The sequence below is a fragment of the Aulonocara sp. 'chitande type north' Nkhata Bay genome, linkage group LG5 (genome assembly GCF_057382095.1).
Source record: "Aulonocara sp. 'chitande type north' Nkhata Bay isolate Kocher_YH1m ecotype deep benthic linkage group LG5, A_spYH_male_GT1.1, whole genome shotgun sequence".
Classification (NCBI taxonomy): domain Eukaryota; kingdom Metazoa; phylum Chordata; class Actinopteri; order Cichliformes; family Cichlidae; genus Aulonocara; species Aulonocara sp. 'chitande type north' Nkhata Bay.
The window spans coordinates 41,261,246-41,277,044 of NC_141348.1; the positions used below are offsets into that span (position 1 = coordinate 41,261,246).

The window sequence follows — 15,799 nt, forward strand, 5'->3', positions numbered from 1 at the left end:
TTTTGACACTTGAATGGGCAAAGCTCTCCTGGTTCTTTGCATCTTCATGCTAACGCTGCTGATGAAGTTCATATAATCTTTCCTACAAAAAAAAGAAAACAATCACCAATTTAAACATTTTATTGTATCAAACAAATTTAGATTACAGATGTAATCATCAATCAAGTAAAACTAGAACAAAAAAAGTCCATGTTATTCAAGTAAAGTACACTACTACCATTCAAAAAACAAGTTTACCCATAAATACATTGCAGGAGAAAAACAAAGCTTGCGGAGGAATGTTTTACTGTTCTTCTTGTTCATCGTGGATAAAGTGACCATTGTTGGCAACTGAGTAACAAACGGCTGTTGCTGTGGCTGATTAATCTCCTAAAGTGACACTGAAACTTCAGATTTAGTTTTGTTCATTTATTCCATTTAGACATGTCAAGTATGATGTGAAGGTTATAGAAAGATTGTCACATGATGCCACTTCAGTGATACAAAGACAGATTACATGACAAATATTTAGTGTGCTGATGACTTTAAGATGTCTTTGTTACAAACTAGAACACAAATAAAATGCTGCAGTTAAAAAAAAAAGTGTTTAAATTTGTTGGGTTTTTTTGTACAAAATGAAGCACAGTAAGTACCTTGGGCGTAGACAACAAGTCACTGTACATTCAGTGCCATGCAAGAGGGTGTTTCATGACCAGAATTTAAATTCCCAAGAACCATTCATGTGTCAAAAATGAGGGTGCAATTTACTCACTGAGGATGGATTCCTCCTTGTTAATCCTAAATATGCAAACGGAGCTTTAGAGACGATCGGTTGTACCCTGTTTATCAACTAGACATTTACAAGAAGGGTAATAGTCTAGTTATCAGTACATGCATTACTGTAAGCTGACATAGCTTTCTACTTCTTATTGAGTAACAATTGCTCACACAGGGTTTAAAGACTTAAAGACAGGCTTTCTCCCTCCCTTTATGCTAAAAAGAACTAAAATGACTTTGGGGAAAGGTCAGCGGTGCTTCTCTTCAGCTGTCTGCATGTGTGTGACTGACTGACAGGAGTTTGAATCTTAGCCACACAAATAACAAACTAAGTAAACATATCTGCCCTGTAGCCTTTAAGCTACAGGCAATCGTTAGCAGTGGCCCTGAAGCATAACCAGGGGAGTCAGAGTCAGACCAGCAGTTCGATGTGGTTTAATGTGCTGCACTTTAGCTTGCAGGTTGGTTTTTCTGTTTTCTCTCATTCAACAAGCAGTGCCTTCCTATTTGTATCGGGAGTAATTCTCTATTCTTAAAAATGAAAACAAAACCAGAATGACAGCTGTTACAGTATAATTAGTCTACTTTTCTGATGGCTGGACTGGTTTCTGACTGGATTTCTTTTTACATCTGTTTACAGAGTCAATACCTGCAGGCTTGGGATGATGTTAAGGCTGCAGAAAAATATGTTTTCTGGGATTATTTGTGAATCATTTCATCTAGAAATGATCACATTAAAAATATTTCCAAGAAATGACATTATACGTTTTGTCTGTTTAGAACTGCAGAGCATGAAACTGCATCTACACAGAGCTCTGTGTGTGTAAAAGTTTGTTGGACGCAATCACTGCAACTGTGAGCGCAGAAGGTATGAAAATAGACTTAAAGCATGAAAATAAACTTCTATAGATTGAATTTCAATTAATGCCCAGTGTGATTAACCTATGAGCGACTCTTCTGTCAGACATATGTGGGACAAATGTCTGAAGAAAATGTCTGAAATGTGCTCTGTGTAGACACAGTTCAAGGCTGTGGTTACCAAACTTTCTGGCACGCCCGCCTTCAGAAGTCGAGCAAGGATGACAGCTCAACAAAATACAGATCAACGGTCATTAGCCTCTTTTTACATTTTTCAGTCAGTTTAGTTTCACCTTATTTTGTAACTTTGGTAATCACAGCCACCCACACACCGTGCTTGTCTGCCCCACCAGGCAGGCTCGACAGTTTGAGACCCACTGGAGCCAAAGGAAATCATAATTATGATCAAAAATGGCTTTCTAGTTTCTTCCATGTGTTTAATCGACTAATTATTAATAATATAAATAAAATTGCAGTTGGCCTTAAAAATATTTGTAAATATCAACAGAGTTGTTCAAAAATCCAAATATAGGTTTACTATAAAATATCAATAAACCCACATTTATTTCTGTCTTTTCTGGTTGCTCATACGAGGCGGCATTTGAATTTAAATCGAAGGTTTTGTCTCTGGTTACTTACAAGGTTCTGATGCTATTTTATTGCTACGAGATGGAACAATAAATGTTGAATTCATGGCACGTATAAATTGATTGAAAATGTCTACATTGATTGCAAATAAAATATTTGTTGTCTTTGATAAATCAACGGGATATTAAACCTGTGACAGATTATGATAATATATGTGTGAGTAAGACATGAAAGCTTGTCCCATTAACCAGATAATAAATCCCAGTTGGGGGATACAATAGGCTAGTTTTAATTTAGTGCGGGGGGAGCTTTAACAAAAACAAACATAATTATAACAACTGTCTCTCTACACAAGATTTGTGACACAAAATAAATGTAGAAACTTTTGTTTTTTTTCTCAAGGTGGTAACTAAGGCCTGGCCGTAGAGGAATATTGAAGCCCTGATGTTTTGAAAAAGTGAATCTGCAGACACAATCTTCTGTCATTGTGTAGGGCTGACTGAGCAGACTGAGCAGCATTGTGTTGCACAGAGGACTGCTCTATTTCTCTGTCTTCAGGCTGCATTTCTTTGTCTTCTCCTCTGCCGGCTGACTCACTCCTGCTTTTGTTTCTGCAGAAATATAGACAGAGACATAAAAGAGTGAGAGAAGAGGCTGGAGGCTGACGCTGGAGATTTTAATGGACTTGTGCAAATAAACAATAAATATTTACAGCTTATTTAGTATTTCTCCAATTTTTTTCTTTTTGCTGCTGTGCTTTTTTTTGGGGGGGGGGGGGGGGGGGTTTGCATATGAACAATAAGGTAAGCGCGTAATCAACATATTGCTACATAAACATTACATGCATTTAGCTTTTTATTGAGTACTATGGGCATTAGTAAATTTATTATTTTATTAAAGCTTCCAGAATCACTGGGTGTTCACATGAGTACATGTCAGAAGTAGCAGATACCAGATGAAGCCTGAATTTAAACCTCTGGCGTGGGATCAATAAAATCAGGGGTTACCCTGATTCTGTCATATTCTCTATTTGCTGTCATCCCTCTAAACCTTCTGCCTGTTAAAACGAGATGATAAATGAAACAACAAACCCAAAGCATGTTTTGGAAAGCACAGGTGTGTTGATGATGCTCGATTTCCACTCAGGTGAAGTATTCAGCTGAACCAGGATAAAGCCCAGACCTGCATCTCTCTCTCTCACTCTGGCTATCTGTAGGTATCTGCACACTCATTGCTAATTTAGTATATGGTTGTCAACATTATTTTTTTTTGTCATGCTAAAATAAATAGCTAAAAATAACAGTCTCTTTCTCTGAGCTGAGTTCGGCTTTTGTCTGATATTTGAAGACTGAGTAGTGAAAAACTGAAGTGCAGTGTTGGGGAGTAAATGGTAAATGGCCTGTATTTGTATAGCGCTTCACTAGTCCCCAAGGACCCCAAAGCGCTTTACACATTCAGTCATCCACCCATTCACACACACATTCACACACTGGTGATGGCAAGCTACATTGTAGCCACAGCCACCCTGGGGCGCACTGACAGAGGCGAGGCTGCCGGACACTGGCGCCACCGGGCCCTCTGACCACCACCAGTGGGCAACGGGTGAAGTGAGTAACTGCATTTCGTTAAAGTTACCATTTAAATAGGTGATAATTAGAATACAGCTACTTTGTTGAAATAAATGGATTACACAACAGTCATTTCCAGTTTCATATGTTAGGCTATCCACACTCTAATTTTAGTAATTCCACGCATTGCCAGAAACCCAAACAAACGGTTCTAATGTAACAACGTCCTGCTAATTTTGGTGGCGTCAGTTAAACAATGGACCCGGAGCCAGCACAACAGAGGCAGCACTGCATGGGCAGGAATTCATTTCTTGTTTGGCAATTCCGACACCACTTCACATTTAAAGAAGAAAGGAATGGGGGAATATGACTGTGCAATGCAAACTCTGTTTGCCAGCAACCAAGCTGCTCTCAGCATCAAACCCAAAGAAACATCTGGAAGTCAGTTCTTTTTAAAAAACAAATGTTAGCCTACTGCAACTACCTGTAGCTGAGGTAGCTACCTGGGTTATGTGCCACTTCAGTACCTTCGATCTACTATTGCTGTGTGATTTATTACTATTACTGAAGGCTACTCGCGATATACCAAGTAATCCAAAGTATTCACAGTATGTTGCTCACATTGAGTAACTTAACAGAATACATTACAAATTACATTTTGGTGCATGTATTCTGTAATCTGTAGTGAATGCATTTAAAACGTAACCTTCCCAACACTGCTGAAGTGACATCATACCTGGAGGGTATGTCCATCGTTTATATACAGTGTTTGGCATTTCACTGTCATGGTTTATAATATTGGAACACTTAAGGAAGTGAAGCATCATTAATTTTACTTGTGCTTTCCTTACTGTGACAGGTCAAAATGTGTGCTGTGAAAGATTTACAAGATGGAAAGCAGAGAGAGGAGACAGACTTGTTAACCAGCTGATAGTGGAGCTGGAACAGGTGTGCTGAATCTCTCTGATGACCCAAGACTTCACACCATGCATGGATAAATCAGATTGGGTTTTCACGACCCTAAACTGTGCTTCTCCAAACATAGCTCATTAAATGTAACTATGTAGTTGAGCTAAGATTTGTATTACTCCGCATCCATGAGGCCCACACTGTCGCTCAAAATCCAAATGTGTGAGAAATTAAGTCAAGTGAGTCAACCAGCCAAGTGGTGTGTTACCTGCAATGGTGAACTTGTAGTCACAGGTTTCCCTTTGCTCACATGACACTTACTACAGTTGAAATCAATGAGCAGCATTTGTATCATCCTATCAAATGATCAGTAGCCAGGAGTGAGCTGTGTTTGTCTCAGCATGTGAAATATGATTAAAAAAATTTATATGAATTTTAAAAGTGCAAGACTGGAGAGATGTTGGGCTTATTTCAGCTGTGGGTTCACTAATAAGACCATCAATGCCTCATGAAAGATTTTAGGACTCACAGCAAGTCATAGAAAAGAAATGGTAAATGGCCTGCATTTGTATAGCGCTTTTCTAGTCCATAGGACCCCAAAGCGCTTTACACTACATTCAGTCATCCACCCATTCACACACACATTCACACACTGGCGATAGCAAGCTACATTGTAGCCACAGCTGCCCTGGGGCGCACTGACAGAGGCGAGGCTGCCGGACACAGGCGCCACCGGGCCCTCTGACCACCACCAGTAGGCAAACACGGGGTTAGTATCTTGCCCAAGGATATTTGGCATGCAGCCAGGATGCAGCCTGGGATCGAACCACCGACCTTCTGATTAGTGGCTGACCTGCTCTGCAACCTGAGCTACAGCCACCCCAGTAATAATACATTTCAGCGAGAAAGAAAGAATGAAATACAGAAAGGGGAAAAAAGACAAGCTCTACATGCTCCATTTGCACCATATGCCAGTATTAGCTCTCCTCCTGCCCCCTTTTCCCAAACCTGATTTTTCCACTCGTGTGTGTACCTTCCTCTCAGGGTATTTCAGCCATGTCGGTGCTCTGTGAAATGGGGATCAAAGCCACTTCACAGATGTTTGTTGACGAGCCATGATTATATGACAGCAAGCCAAAGCTGTTTCGCAGTTTAACAAATTCAAATAAATCCTGCCGGCTGCGTGGAGGATGAGGAGTCCCCTGAGGAAAAGACCACGTTGGAGACATTTTCTGCAAAAAGCAAGGCTCTAATGACAGTTATGTACCTGCTTGTGCATTGTTTTGTTGCGATGAGGGATCTGCTACACTGGCAACACTGAAGCAATCCTCTTTCTCCTTGGTGAGGGGACACTCGAGCCCACCGGCAGCCTCTAATAGACTCTCCCTCGAGAACTCTGCAGAGGGCAGAAAGACGAATGGTAAACAAGATGGAATGGAAGTTCAAACTGAGTTGAAAAGGATGAAGATGTTTTCGTTATTTCAACTAGTCTCATCAACAATTGCACCTGAAGTGTCCAGTTGGTGATCTTTGAGCAAAGCTGCCAACAACTGATGTTAATAATCATTCATTTATTTCCCCTATCTTGCTGTTAACTCCTTTCACCCGGACTGAGGACTTAATCTGCAGCTCATCTATAAGGTGAATAATGCAAAAAGATTAAAAAAAAATGTCAGTGTAAAGCTTTTGAAGCTTTTACACCACAAACACATCTGTGTTACAGCGGATTTAAAAAAATGGCCCTGTGCTATTACAGCTTCAGAAAAAAAAGAGTCTTGTCCACTCATGATGCATTAGTCCCGGCCAATTACTAAAGTGTACACAGTGTATGCCGTGACCTTGTATCCACCTTCCATTACACTGAACTGTTATCCCTGACCCCGAAAAACTCACCTCTGGTTTTGTCATCAGACAAAAGCAAAGCCAGGAGATTTTTTTTTTTAAAGGAGAGTCAACATTAGTACTGAATATTACAACAATCTGACAAAATATCAAAACCAAACTACCTGGGTACGGCTAATGGTTTCTGCAGTGAAACCCTGTATTTGGTGAGGTTTCACTGGAGGCTGAAAAAGTTAATTCCTAATGGAGCCTTTGGGAGCACCCTGACCTATTTAATTTTTTTGGTGCTGTTTGTTTTGGCTCTAAAAAGGGCCTCAAGGACAGCCGGGCTGCTCTTTGATAATGCAGAGAAAGTGTTTCCTTATCTGGACAGCAAAGTGAACCGAGAACAGAGATGGTTATAAGACGTTTTCTTTTTATCAAATCATTTTAAATGATTTGTTGCATGATGTGTCAACATAATTACAGTATGTCATCAAAATAACATAAAAGTTAAAATATACTAATTATGTTAAGCTAACTATATTATTTGTACTAGATATTCCCTGTTTTATTCCATCTAGTCTATCATGCTAAACTAAACAAGCAGCTAGCTAAATTTTTATTGATGATACTGAGACAAATGTGGTTTCTTCACATCGTGACAAGGAAACGAACAATTCTTTTAAATTCTGACTTTTTTTTAAAGCATATTTCCTCATATTCTCCCATTTTTATCTGATGCCTTTGTTTCACGTCTACCCTCCCCCTTTTCTCCTGATCCATCATCGATTTACATACATTCCTTACAGACATCTTAATGTTTCTTGCCTCATTTTCTTCTTTACTTTTATCCCTTTTCCCCTTATTGAACACCCCAGGGTCATATTAATGTGCTGTGTTTGTTATTTCCAGTATTTTCAGCTTTTTATGATGCCACACGGCATGGCCTTCCATCTTCTCCTTCCACTTTAGGACCTTCATACTGCTTCATAACCATCTTTTCATTCGTTTCTATACCCTTTCCCCCCGCAGTCACCCCTCAGGCTTTATTCATAAATTAATTTATGTTTTGTAAGCAATATTTATTCCCCCTTATGCTGCACTGACTGACTGAGATACAAAAATCAAAAGCAACCAAGCAGATTTACACAAGTATTATATTCATGTCCAAATAAGGGAGAGGAAGTAGAAATTGAGTTGGTTACAAATAGAAGGTGAGTAGTTTGTTTCCCAGTTCTTCCAGTCTGCATGAAGAAATGTTCAGAACCCCAAATTGTCTCTGTTGCATCCGTCAGAGTGTGAGCGTAATAACTGAAAGTAATTAAAGGCATTTTAACAACAAAACATTGTATGACTGTGAGTGTGAATGTAAGTATTTTGATTGCCGTCCACTACATCACAGGGTTTTATAAAATCTCGTTAGAAATAGAATGGGGCGATCGTGGCTCAAGAGTTGGGAGGTCGCCTTGTAATCGGAAGGTTGCCGGTTCGAGCCCCGGCTTGGACAGTCTCGGTCGTTGTGTCCTTGGGCAAGACACTTCACCCGTTGCCTACTGGTGGTGGTCAGAGGGCCCGGTGGCGCCAGTGTCCGGCAGCCTCACCTCTGTCAGTGCGCCCCAGGGTGGCTGTGGCTACAATGTAGCTGCCATCACCAGTGTGTGAATGGGTGGATGACTGGATATGTAAAGCGCTTTGGGGTCCTTAGGGACTAGTAAAGCGCTATATAAATACAGGCCATTTACCATAATTAATTGAAATAATTGCTGAAATCCGAAGAGAACAAATATTTTACAAAAAACAGGAAAAGAGGAAATGTTTATGCTCATCCATCAAAAATCTTAGGGCCTCTCAGAAATATGCTCTTGTGCCCTTTGGAGGAGTTTGATTTGCAGGGTTGGGAAGCACAGGATTGAAAAACAGCAAAGGCACTGAGGCCGAGCAATATTCAGCTAACAATCCTCATAGGGTGCACAATTATAGCCGCTTTTCCACGCCTATAGCTGCCACTCAAAGCTGTTTTGCAGAACACGTTTTCATTCTGTCACTTTGTCAATGTCATGTCTGTTGGTATTGGTGAGTTCTTTGTTCTGCAGCTGAGGGATCTCTCTGCGGCTCTCTGAGCTTCAGGCTTTTCAATGCATGCAGACGGAGGGGTGGATCATTCTGTCCGATGTAATGATGGAAATGATGATTGCTTGTCGCTAAGCATGACGGTATGTAATGTAGGTAGTAGTAGAGGGTACTTTTTACCCGTTATTTGCAAATAACTCCTACCTACTGAAATCCACTATCACTCCAAAATATGATTTGATAGGTTGTAGAGGTAGATAAATATTCACTCATGACCATATTCACTGAAGATTATCTTAAGGGAAAATCAACATAAACACAGAAATACGGTAGGTCTCAGTGGACCAAGTGTTGAGTGTTAGTCTTTGTGCCTAAATTAGTACTGTAGCAGATTTTAAGGATGCATCTGTTGCTGAATAAGCAGCTGCAAGCACACAAATTAAATCCTGCTTGACAGCCTCCGCACATACCCTCCATTTGGCAACGCAGTTTCTCAAAGGCCTCTGCAGTGGCCTCATCGTCGTGGGGGAGCTCCTCTCCCGTGGGCACAGAGTCGGGGCTGGGCCGGTCTGACAGGCAGCTCTCTGAGGAGCATTCGTCTCCAGCTCCCTGCTGCTGCCTGTACAGGTGGTGCTCTACCAGGAACTGTAGCTCTGGGAGGTAACAGAAGAGGTAAAAGAAAAGCAGGGAAGAGAAGACGAAAATGACAAGAGGTTAGATAAGTGGAAGAGCTATCTTGCAAAGGAAGAGGAGGTGGGTTTGTAGGAATATTGAAGTTAAAGGGTAAATTTAAAGTGCAAAAAAAATCACTAGGGAGGTGAGAGTAAGGAAAGAAAGAGGTGTGAGATGAAGGCAGCCAATGGGAGAAAAGATGGGTCATGAATAGCACAAAGGTAACAGAAATGAAGGGAAGTGTAGGTGGAAAACATATTGTGGGTTAAGAATCTAATAAACTGGCAACATTTAATTAACCCCCTGCACAGTTTGGAGTGACAGGGCAGGTAAAGACACATCAGAGTTTGGATATGAATTCTTTAATCGCTGTCTCCGGCCTCCTCCATCTGTGGTTTATTAGTTTTAATCCCCTTGTAGTAGGAAACTAAAGCACACTGATTATCTCCTCTGCAAGAACTGACTCATCACACTCAGAGCATGCAGTTTAGCTGTAAAACTAATTGAAAAGGAAATATCCTAGAGCTTCCTATTTCTTTTATCTCGTCTTTAATGTTCTCTTGATTCACTTTTCGTAAACGCTCCATGTTATTGCACGTACTTTGCATAAAACCATTTACATGTTGTGTTTGTATGTAAGCTGAATTGGTCTCTTAAAAATGGATTTGCATTAAATTGCTGGGTCCAAGTACCCCAAAAAAGTAGAAATAAAGATAAATAAATAATTTGCCTGTTTCATGTGGTGCAGGACCTTAATCTCAAAATTAGAGACCCACTTTTTAAACTGAAAACATAAAAACTGGGACGAATTCTCATAAGATAATGGGAAAATGAATGAGTGTTGGATTGAGTGCCGACCGGGTCCACATATAACACTCAACACCAATAACAACATGTCATCAACTTAAATGAGAACACCTGGACTTCCACTGGATGTTTTTATTTGGGTAACGTTTGGATTTGATTCCTTTAACAAAAACTACTTCTATAACAATTTTAATGTTGAGAGGTTTAAATGTGGAGTGATCCGGCTAACACTGGCAAGCCACCCTCTTAGCGAATAGAAATCTTTCATTTTGTGCCAAAAATTTACTTTTTTGAACTAATGCACTTACTGTATGTATGAGGCGTCAGCTAGTTAGTTTATTTTTTTTATCTTGGTGTTCCATCAGCTTTTTGCTGAGCAATATATATAAAAAAAACCCTTAATACTAACTAATATACTGCAATAGTTTTCGATTTCAATTGGATTCAGTGCTACTTATATAGCACCAAATCACAACAAGAGTCACCTCAAGGTGCTTTATATTGTAAGGTAGACCCTACATTAATACATACAGAGAAAAACCCAACAATCATGTGACCCCCTATGAGCAACCACTGTGGCAACAGTGGGAAGGAAAAACTCCCTTTTAACAGGAAGAAACCCCCAGCAGAACCAGGCTCAGGGAGGGGCGGGGCCTGTTGCGACTGGTTGGGGTGAGAGAAGGAAGACAGGTTTTGGTTGCAACAATATTTTTCTGTGTGGTAATGAATAGTGTTAGTCATAAAGAGCTGATTTATGATCAGTTGGTGTTTTATCAAAAGAGCACACAACAATTTAACAGAGATTACACAGAGTACTGGTTTATGGTACTTATTATCATTTTGACTTGAGCAGCTTACTAACCTTCTTCTTCAGTCATTACCACAGTCTTCACTGTCTTACAGTAAAGTAGTGACAGAGTATAAAGCATTGTCCTCCAAAGCCAAATGTGACTTTTGCATTTGTTTCTCAAGCACCAAAAGTGTGCTATAATACTTAAAGTACCAGCATCACAGTTACTGTAGTATTGATGGCAATGCTTATAAAATAACTCACCTTTCATCGTAGGCGTTCCCTTTTGCCCTTTTCGCCGTTGCCGAGGAGAGTTCAACAAGGCTGCCTGTGAAATATCAGCGCTGCGCGTCAGCTGGGCAGAGAGCTCTTAGATTGAAGATATTACTATAACATAGAACTAGCTTAAAATTGAAACCCAGAATTCACATAATTTCATTTTCGTAATCTTGTTACAACAAAATCAAACTTTAATAGACAAGAAACTAGATTACCTTGTACAGCTGATTTGGGAGACGATCTTCATCAATTTCTATGAGAAAGCAAACAATAGAATAAGTACAGGATTAAATTATGAAAAGGCAGACACACACACACACACACACACACACACACTTGATAACTGCACAGAAAGTTTCCACGTATTTCACAGTCTGATTTTAACAGCTTATTCTTCAGTGTGAGAGCACTGTCGCTGGAGCACTTGTGTGTTTGAACAGTGTGGAGCACAGTGGATATATGGTGACCTCCAGCCAGATGGTTATCTGACACGCTGTAACCACAAGCACTGCAATATGGTTTGCTCCATTTTTATCCAGAATTGTTGGTCATAATGTTTTATTTTTCATCATACGTCTGAAGGATTCTTTTTATGATCCACTTACATCTTTCACATAGACCCCTGTATATGCTCAACAGCTGTTCTCAGATACACACCTAAGCACGTGCAACACTCTTATAGGGAAGTAAATATACATCATACTGTGGTGCACTCTTGAGCAGAGCTTAGTTTGACTGCAATTATTCACATATTATATAGATGCATAAAATTCTTAAGAATTTTAAAATGTTCATATAAAGTATAAAACTTTTACAGCGAGGGAAAGAATCTAAAAGACTAGGCTACAGCTGCCTGAAACACTGAAATATTCTTTATTTGTTGTTAAGCTAATTTAGTTTGATGAAACTTGTGTGCTTGTACTGAAATTACATTTTAAAAGCAAGATTTTTACTTCTAGTTAATCACTTACAGAGTTTTATAGCACTGTTTATTTGAATACAGTTTTTACTTAGCAGTAGAGGACAGGTCCAGCACAATATGAAGTATGAATTCTGAAGCTCACGGGATGAAGAAAAACTCAATAAAAAATCAATATATGAAACACGGCTCTGTTCGAAACAATGAAGAACCGAGAAGGAAAGAAAATACAGCTCACCAGAGTACAGTGAAACCATTAACCGGGATCAATAGCGAGCGTTTTGAACTTGGATCCAAATCAACGTTTTACAGCTTTAAACTTTTTTTTTCTAGGACACCACCTTGTTGCTTGGCAACCTATGCATCCCCAGGCATTGGGAAGGCACTGTGTGTGCACCAAAATATTCCCACTAAAAAGTATGTGCTAGACTGCTGAAAAATGCCACTGATGTGCTTGTTTCTTTTTTCATCATCGCTCTCTCTCTGTCTCTCTTCACCACACACATGCATGGGGGTGTAAGAAACACGGTATAAAAGCCAATAAATGTCATTTAAAAAAAAGATTCATCCCCGTGAAGCCGAATCCTATTAACACAGCATCCCAGGAGTTTTAGAAGGTTCATATGACATTATGGATGTTTTTCATATTAACTTGTGGGCTCTCCTTTACGTCTCTGGATCATGTTTGATAAAACAGTCTGAAATTATCAGTGAAAAAATACGTGTATTCTATGTTTCTTGAGCAGCACTAAAACCTCTCACTGTGTTTGCTATGAGAGGCTGCAAATATTATCATTAGAGTAAATATGTCCTGCAATCCTCAATATGATAAACTGAAGAAAGTGGCTGGATGCACGGTTGTGAAAATATATGTTAAAAGGTGGTCTTGTAGAATTTTTCACATTAAAAGCTTGATATATGATAAAGTTGCCTCAGTAAGAGGCTATGGCCTTATTTCTATGTAGAGTGTAAACCATTAACTATCATTAGCCAGAAAAACAACAAAACAATATCCATACTCGCTGTAACACCTGTGGCTCAGGTGGTGGAATTGGAAGGTGGGTGGATTGAGCCCACAGTGTTATGCAGTCTGAATGCTGAAGTATTCTTAAGATACTGAACCCCATATTGCATCGACCGGAACGTGTGTGTGTGTGTGTGTGTGTGTGTGTGTGTGAAATGAAATAGATAAAAGTGCTGCATGAATGTGATTGTGGTTGGGTGAATAAGACTTGCTAGGGTATACAGAAGGCTGGGGGGAAATGGTCCCCTGCATCCTTGACCCTAATTAAAAACTTGCTTATGTTTATGTTCAAATTCCTATTACTTACAATATATTGTTTATTTTTTTAAATATGGTCCCCAGAAGGACAGTTAAGCTAATTTTGCTTTAGTGCAAGCCTTACCCTAACAGTGACGCAACCCTCGTCAGATTCATGTGCTCGTAACATCTGATTGCATAACAGCTAAAATAATATATACCGGTCTTGTTATCTTGTTGTTTACTCAAATAACAATCATTTCAGTTTTATGATGTGAAATATAGACATGTTGCAAAATTATTGTGACGTTCAGTAGACGTAAAGAAAAAAAAGACGGTCGCCTGGCAAAATACAACCACTTCAGTGGACCAAAATTGTGCGTCCAAAAATGAAGTATAAAAGATGTCACTCTGACATCACCTCAAGCAGCAGGATACTATTTGACATTTTAGACTGCAGCCCAAAATGTATTTGTGGTTATCTTAGTTTTTCTTAGGTTTTGTGATGATTTAAGTTAGTATTTGGGATAAGCACAAGTTTTAAAATGTTTAATTAAATCAAACAGCACAACTATTAAAATGTGTAGCAGTAGAAAAGCTAAAAAATAACTTGGGTAAAACAGAAAAATTGTTCACATGGCTGATATTCAGATTGTTTTGTCTCGTGTTGGGCCCATCTGTGATGCAGAATGAGAGAAAAGGCCAATAAAAAAAGCCTTTTCAGCACTGATGAGTCTATCACTGCAGCTCCCAGCTGACTGTCTGACACGACGCCAGATGAGAACAGAGAGGGTCTTCTGCCTCCACTTTACTCTGCCAAGCCGCTCCAATTTAGCTATGCACTGCTGGTGTCTGTTTGAAGCTGGCCTGGTATATCTGATAAAGAAAAAGCAGCCTTGCAATAAATGAAAAAGAAACACTGTTCTCACACTTTGCATCTGAAAGGCTTGTTTTTCTGTGTTCATGTTGCAGTTTGTTACTGTTGGTTACAGAGAAGATGGGAGGTGAAGTCTTTGGTTTGTGGACAAATAATAATTGCCTGCTTTTAATTTTAAAGGCAACATTGTTCCTCCTCCTACACTCAATCCCCAACAAACCAGCAGCCACTTAATGCATAAGGCAGATATCAGCAGTTTAAACTCGAACAACCGTATAATGTTGAAATGAAAAAAAGGCTTAAGGGCTGGAAGTCTGTGTCTAAAGACTGATCAGAAAAGTGTCTTTCCTCTTGCATATAACAGAAAACCCACTTTATTATTAATAGTATGTGCATTTTAATCAGCGCACACACCCACGCGTCATTCTTTTTTGTTATGCTTTGTTTTGTTTTAATATGCTTATTTGTATTCTTGTCAGTAGTCACTTGGCTTAGGTACAAAGATTCAGTCTTGCCTAAAGCTGTTGTTTTTAGGCCTGCACCTAAAAACAGCACAACACAAAACTTCCTGACGCCTTTTGGATTTAACATAAACACAACAATCACGCTGTTTTTAACATCCATGGCATTAAAATAGAGTGTAACATAAATACGTTCTTTTACTTTGTGCACAAAGTGGTAGGTCTGTGAAGAGTGTGCTATTTAGTTTGTCTTATTCTTAGTGAAACATGGTCTGTATGTGTAATATTCAGAAGACTACACATATATATGATTATATCATATCATATCATGTTGGAAATTCCTACTAGTTTTAAATGTGCCAAAGTGTGTCAGGTGCCAGGATCCACTCCTACAAAGACAAGCTGCTGCTGCTTGTGCTCATGTTATGTGGTTAAAGTATTTCATATATAAGAGTTCCATAAGTGACGCTGCTCTTTTGCATTTGGAGAAATGTGAACGCATTTTTAAAAACTAGTGCAACAAGCAATTAAAACCTTGATTCCTTAATTAAAGAGCACTAATATCAGAGCTGCCATAGTCAGTAGATATTTATGGAGCTGTGATATACCATTTGTGCATACTGCAATATTCAATAAATAATATGTGATGAGATTTTTGGGCCACCACTGGGTTTGAGATACGGTAGAAAAATCTCTCATAGACTTTCAATATGGTAATCAGCATGTAATTTCAGATGCAGCCATTATGGCAAAGTTTAATTTACTGTAATGAATCAAATATTTCTTTTTCATTTCACTCAGCTCTCCTCGTCTCACCCTAAGAGTAAGTAAAGCTCTTCTTCAGAGAAAGCTGTAGTGAAATTCACCACTCGCTTGTAATAAATTCAGTTTCCTCATTATTTAGCCTGCAGTCTGCGTCCCAGTTATGTATAGCTGTTCCTCTGATGTGCTTTTGGGGTTCACAGTGCACAGGACAGAGCAATCTGCAGCACATTAAATAATGCAGGAATCCGTGTGATGTGGGGCACAGCAATTCTGCACCAGCACAGCTCCTCTCCCTCATCGTCATGTGTGCTCCCCATCCCCCTTTCCGTTGCACATCCGTGTTCTGTCTCACACACGTACAACTGTCTCGGGCTCTGATTACATGTCAGTCTTTG

At 39.5% G+C, this 15,799-nt stretch overlaps 1 protein-coding gene across 2 annotated transcripts in view; it reads right to left on the bottom strand.

Annotated features, from left to right (window-relative positions):
- Positions 1-105: 105 nt before the first annotated feature.
- Positions 106-15,799, bottom strand: part of LOC147331335 (protein phosphatase 1 regulatory subunit 1A-like) — a 33,075-nt gene continuing 17,381 nt past the window's right edge. Inside the window, exons 1-6 of one of the 2 annotated variants that reach the window (XM_086293625.1) lie at positions 12,279-13,379; positions 11,337-11,374; positions 11,107-11,170; positions 9,044-9,226; positions 5,947-6,075; positions 106-2,813 (exon numbers count right to left, since the gene is read on the bottom strand). In XM_086293625.1, coding sequence (XP_086149751.1) covers positions 2,743-2,813; positions 5,947-6,075; positions 9,044-9,226; positions 11,107-11,170; positions 11,337-11,374; positions 12,279-12,297 — 504 coding nt within the window. In that variant the 5' untranslated portion in view covers positions 12,298-13,379 and the 3' untranslated portion in view covers positions 106-2,742. Of the gene's footprint in view, positions 2,814-5,946; positions 6,076-9,043; positions 9,227-11,106; positions 11,171-11,336; positions 11,375-12,278; positions 13,380-15,799 lie in introns of those variants that run through there. The other variant, XM_086293624.1, reaches the window with a different exon arrangement.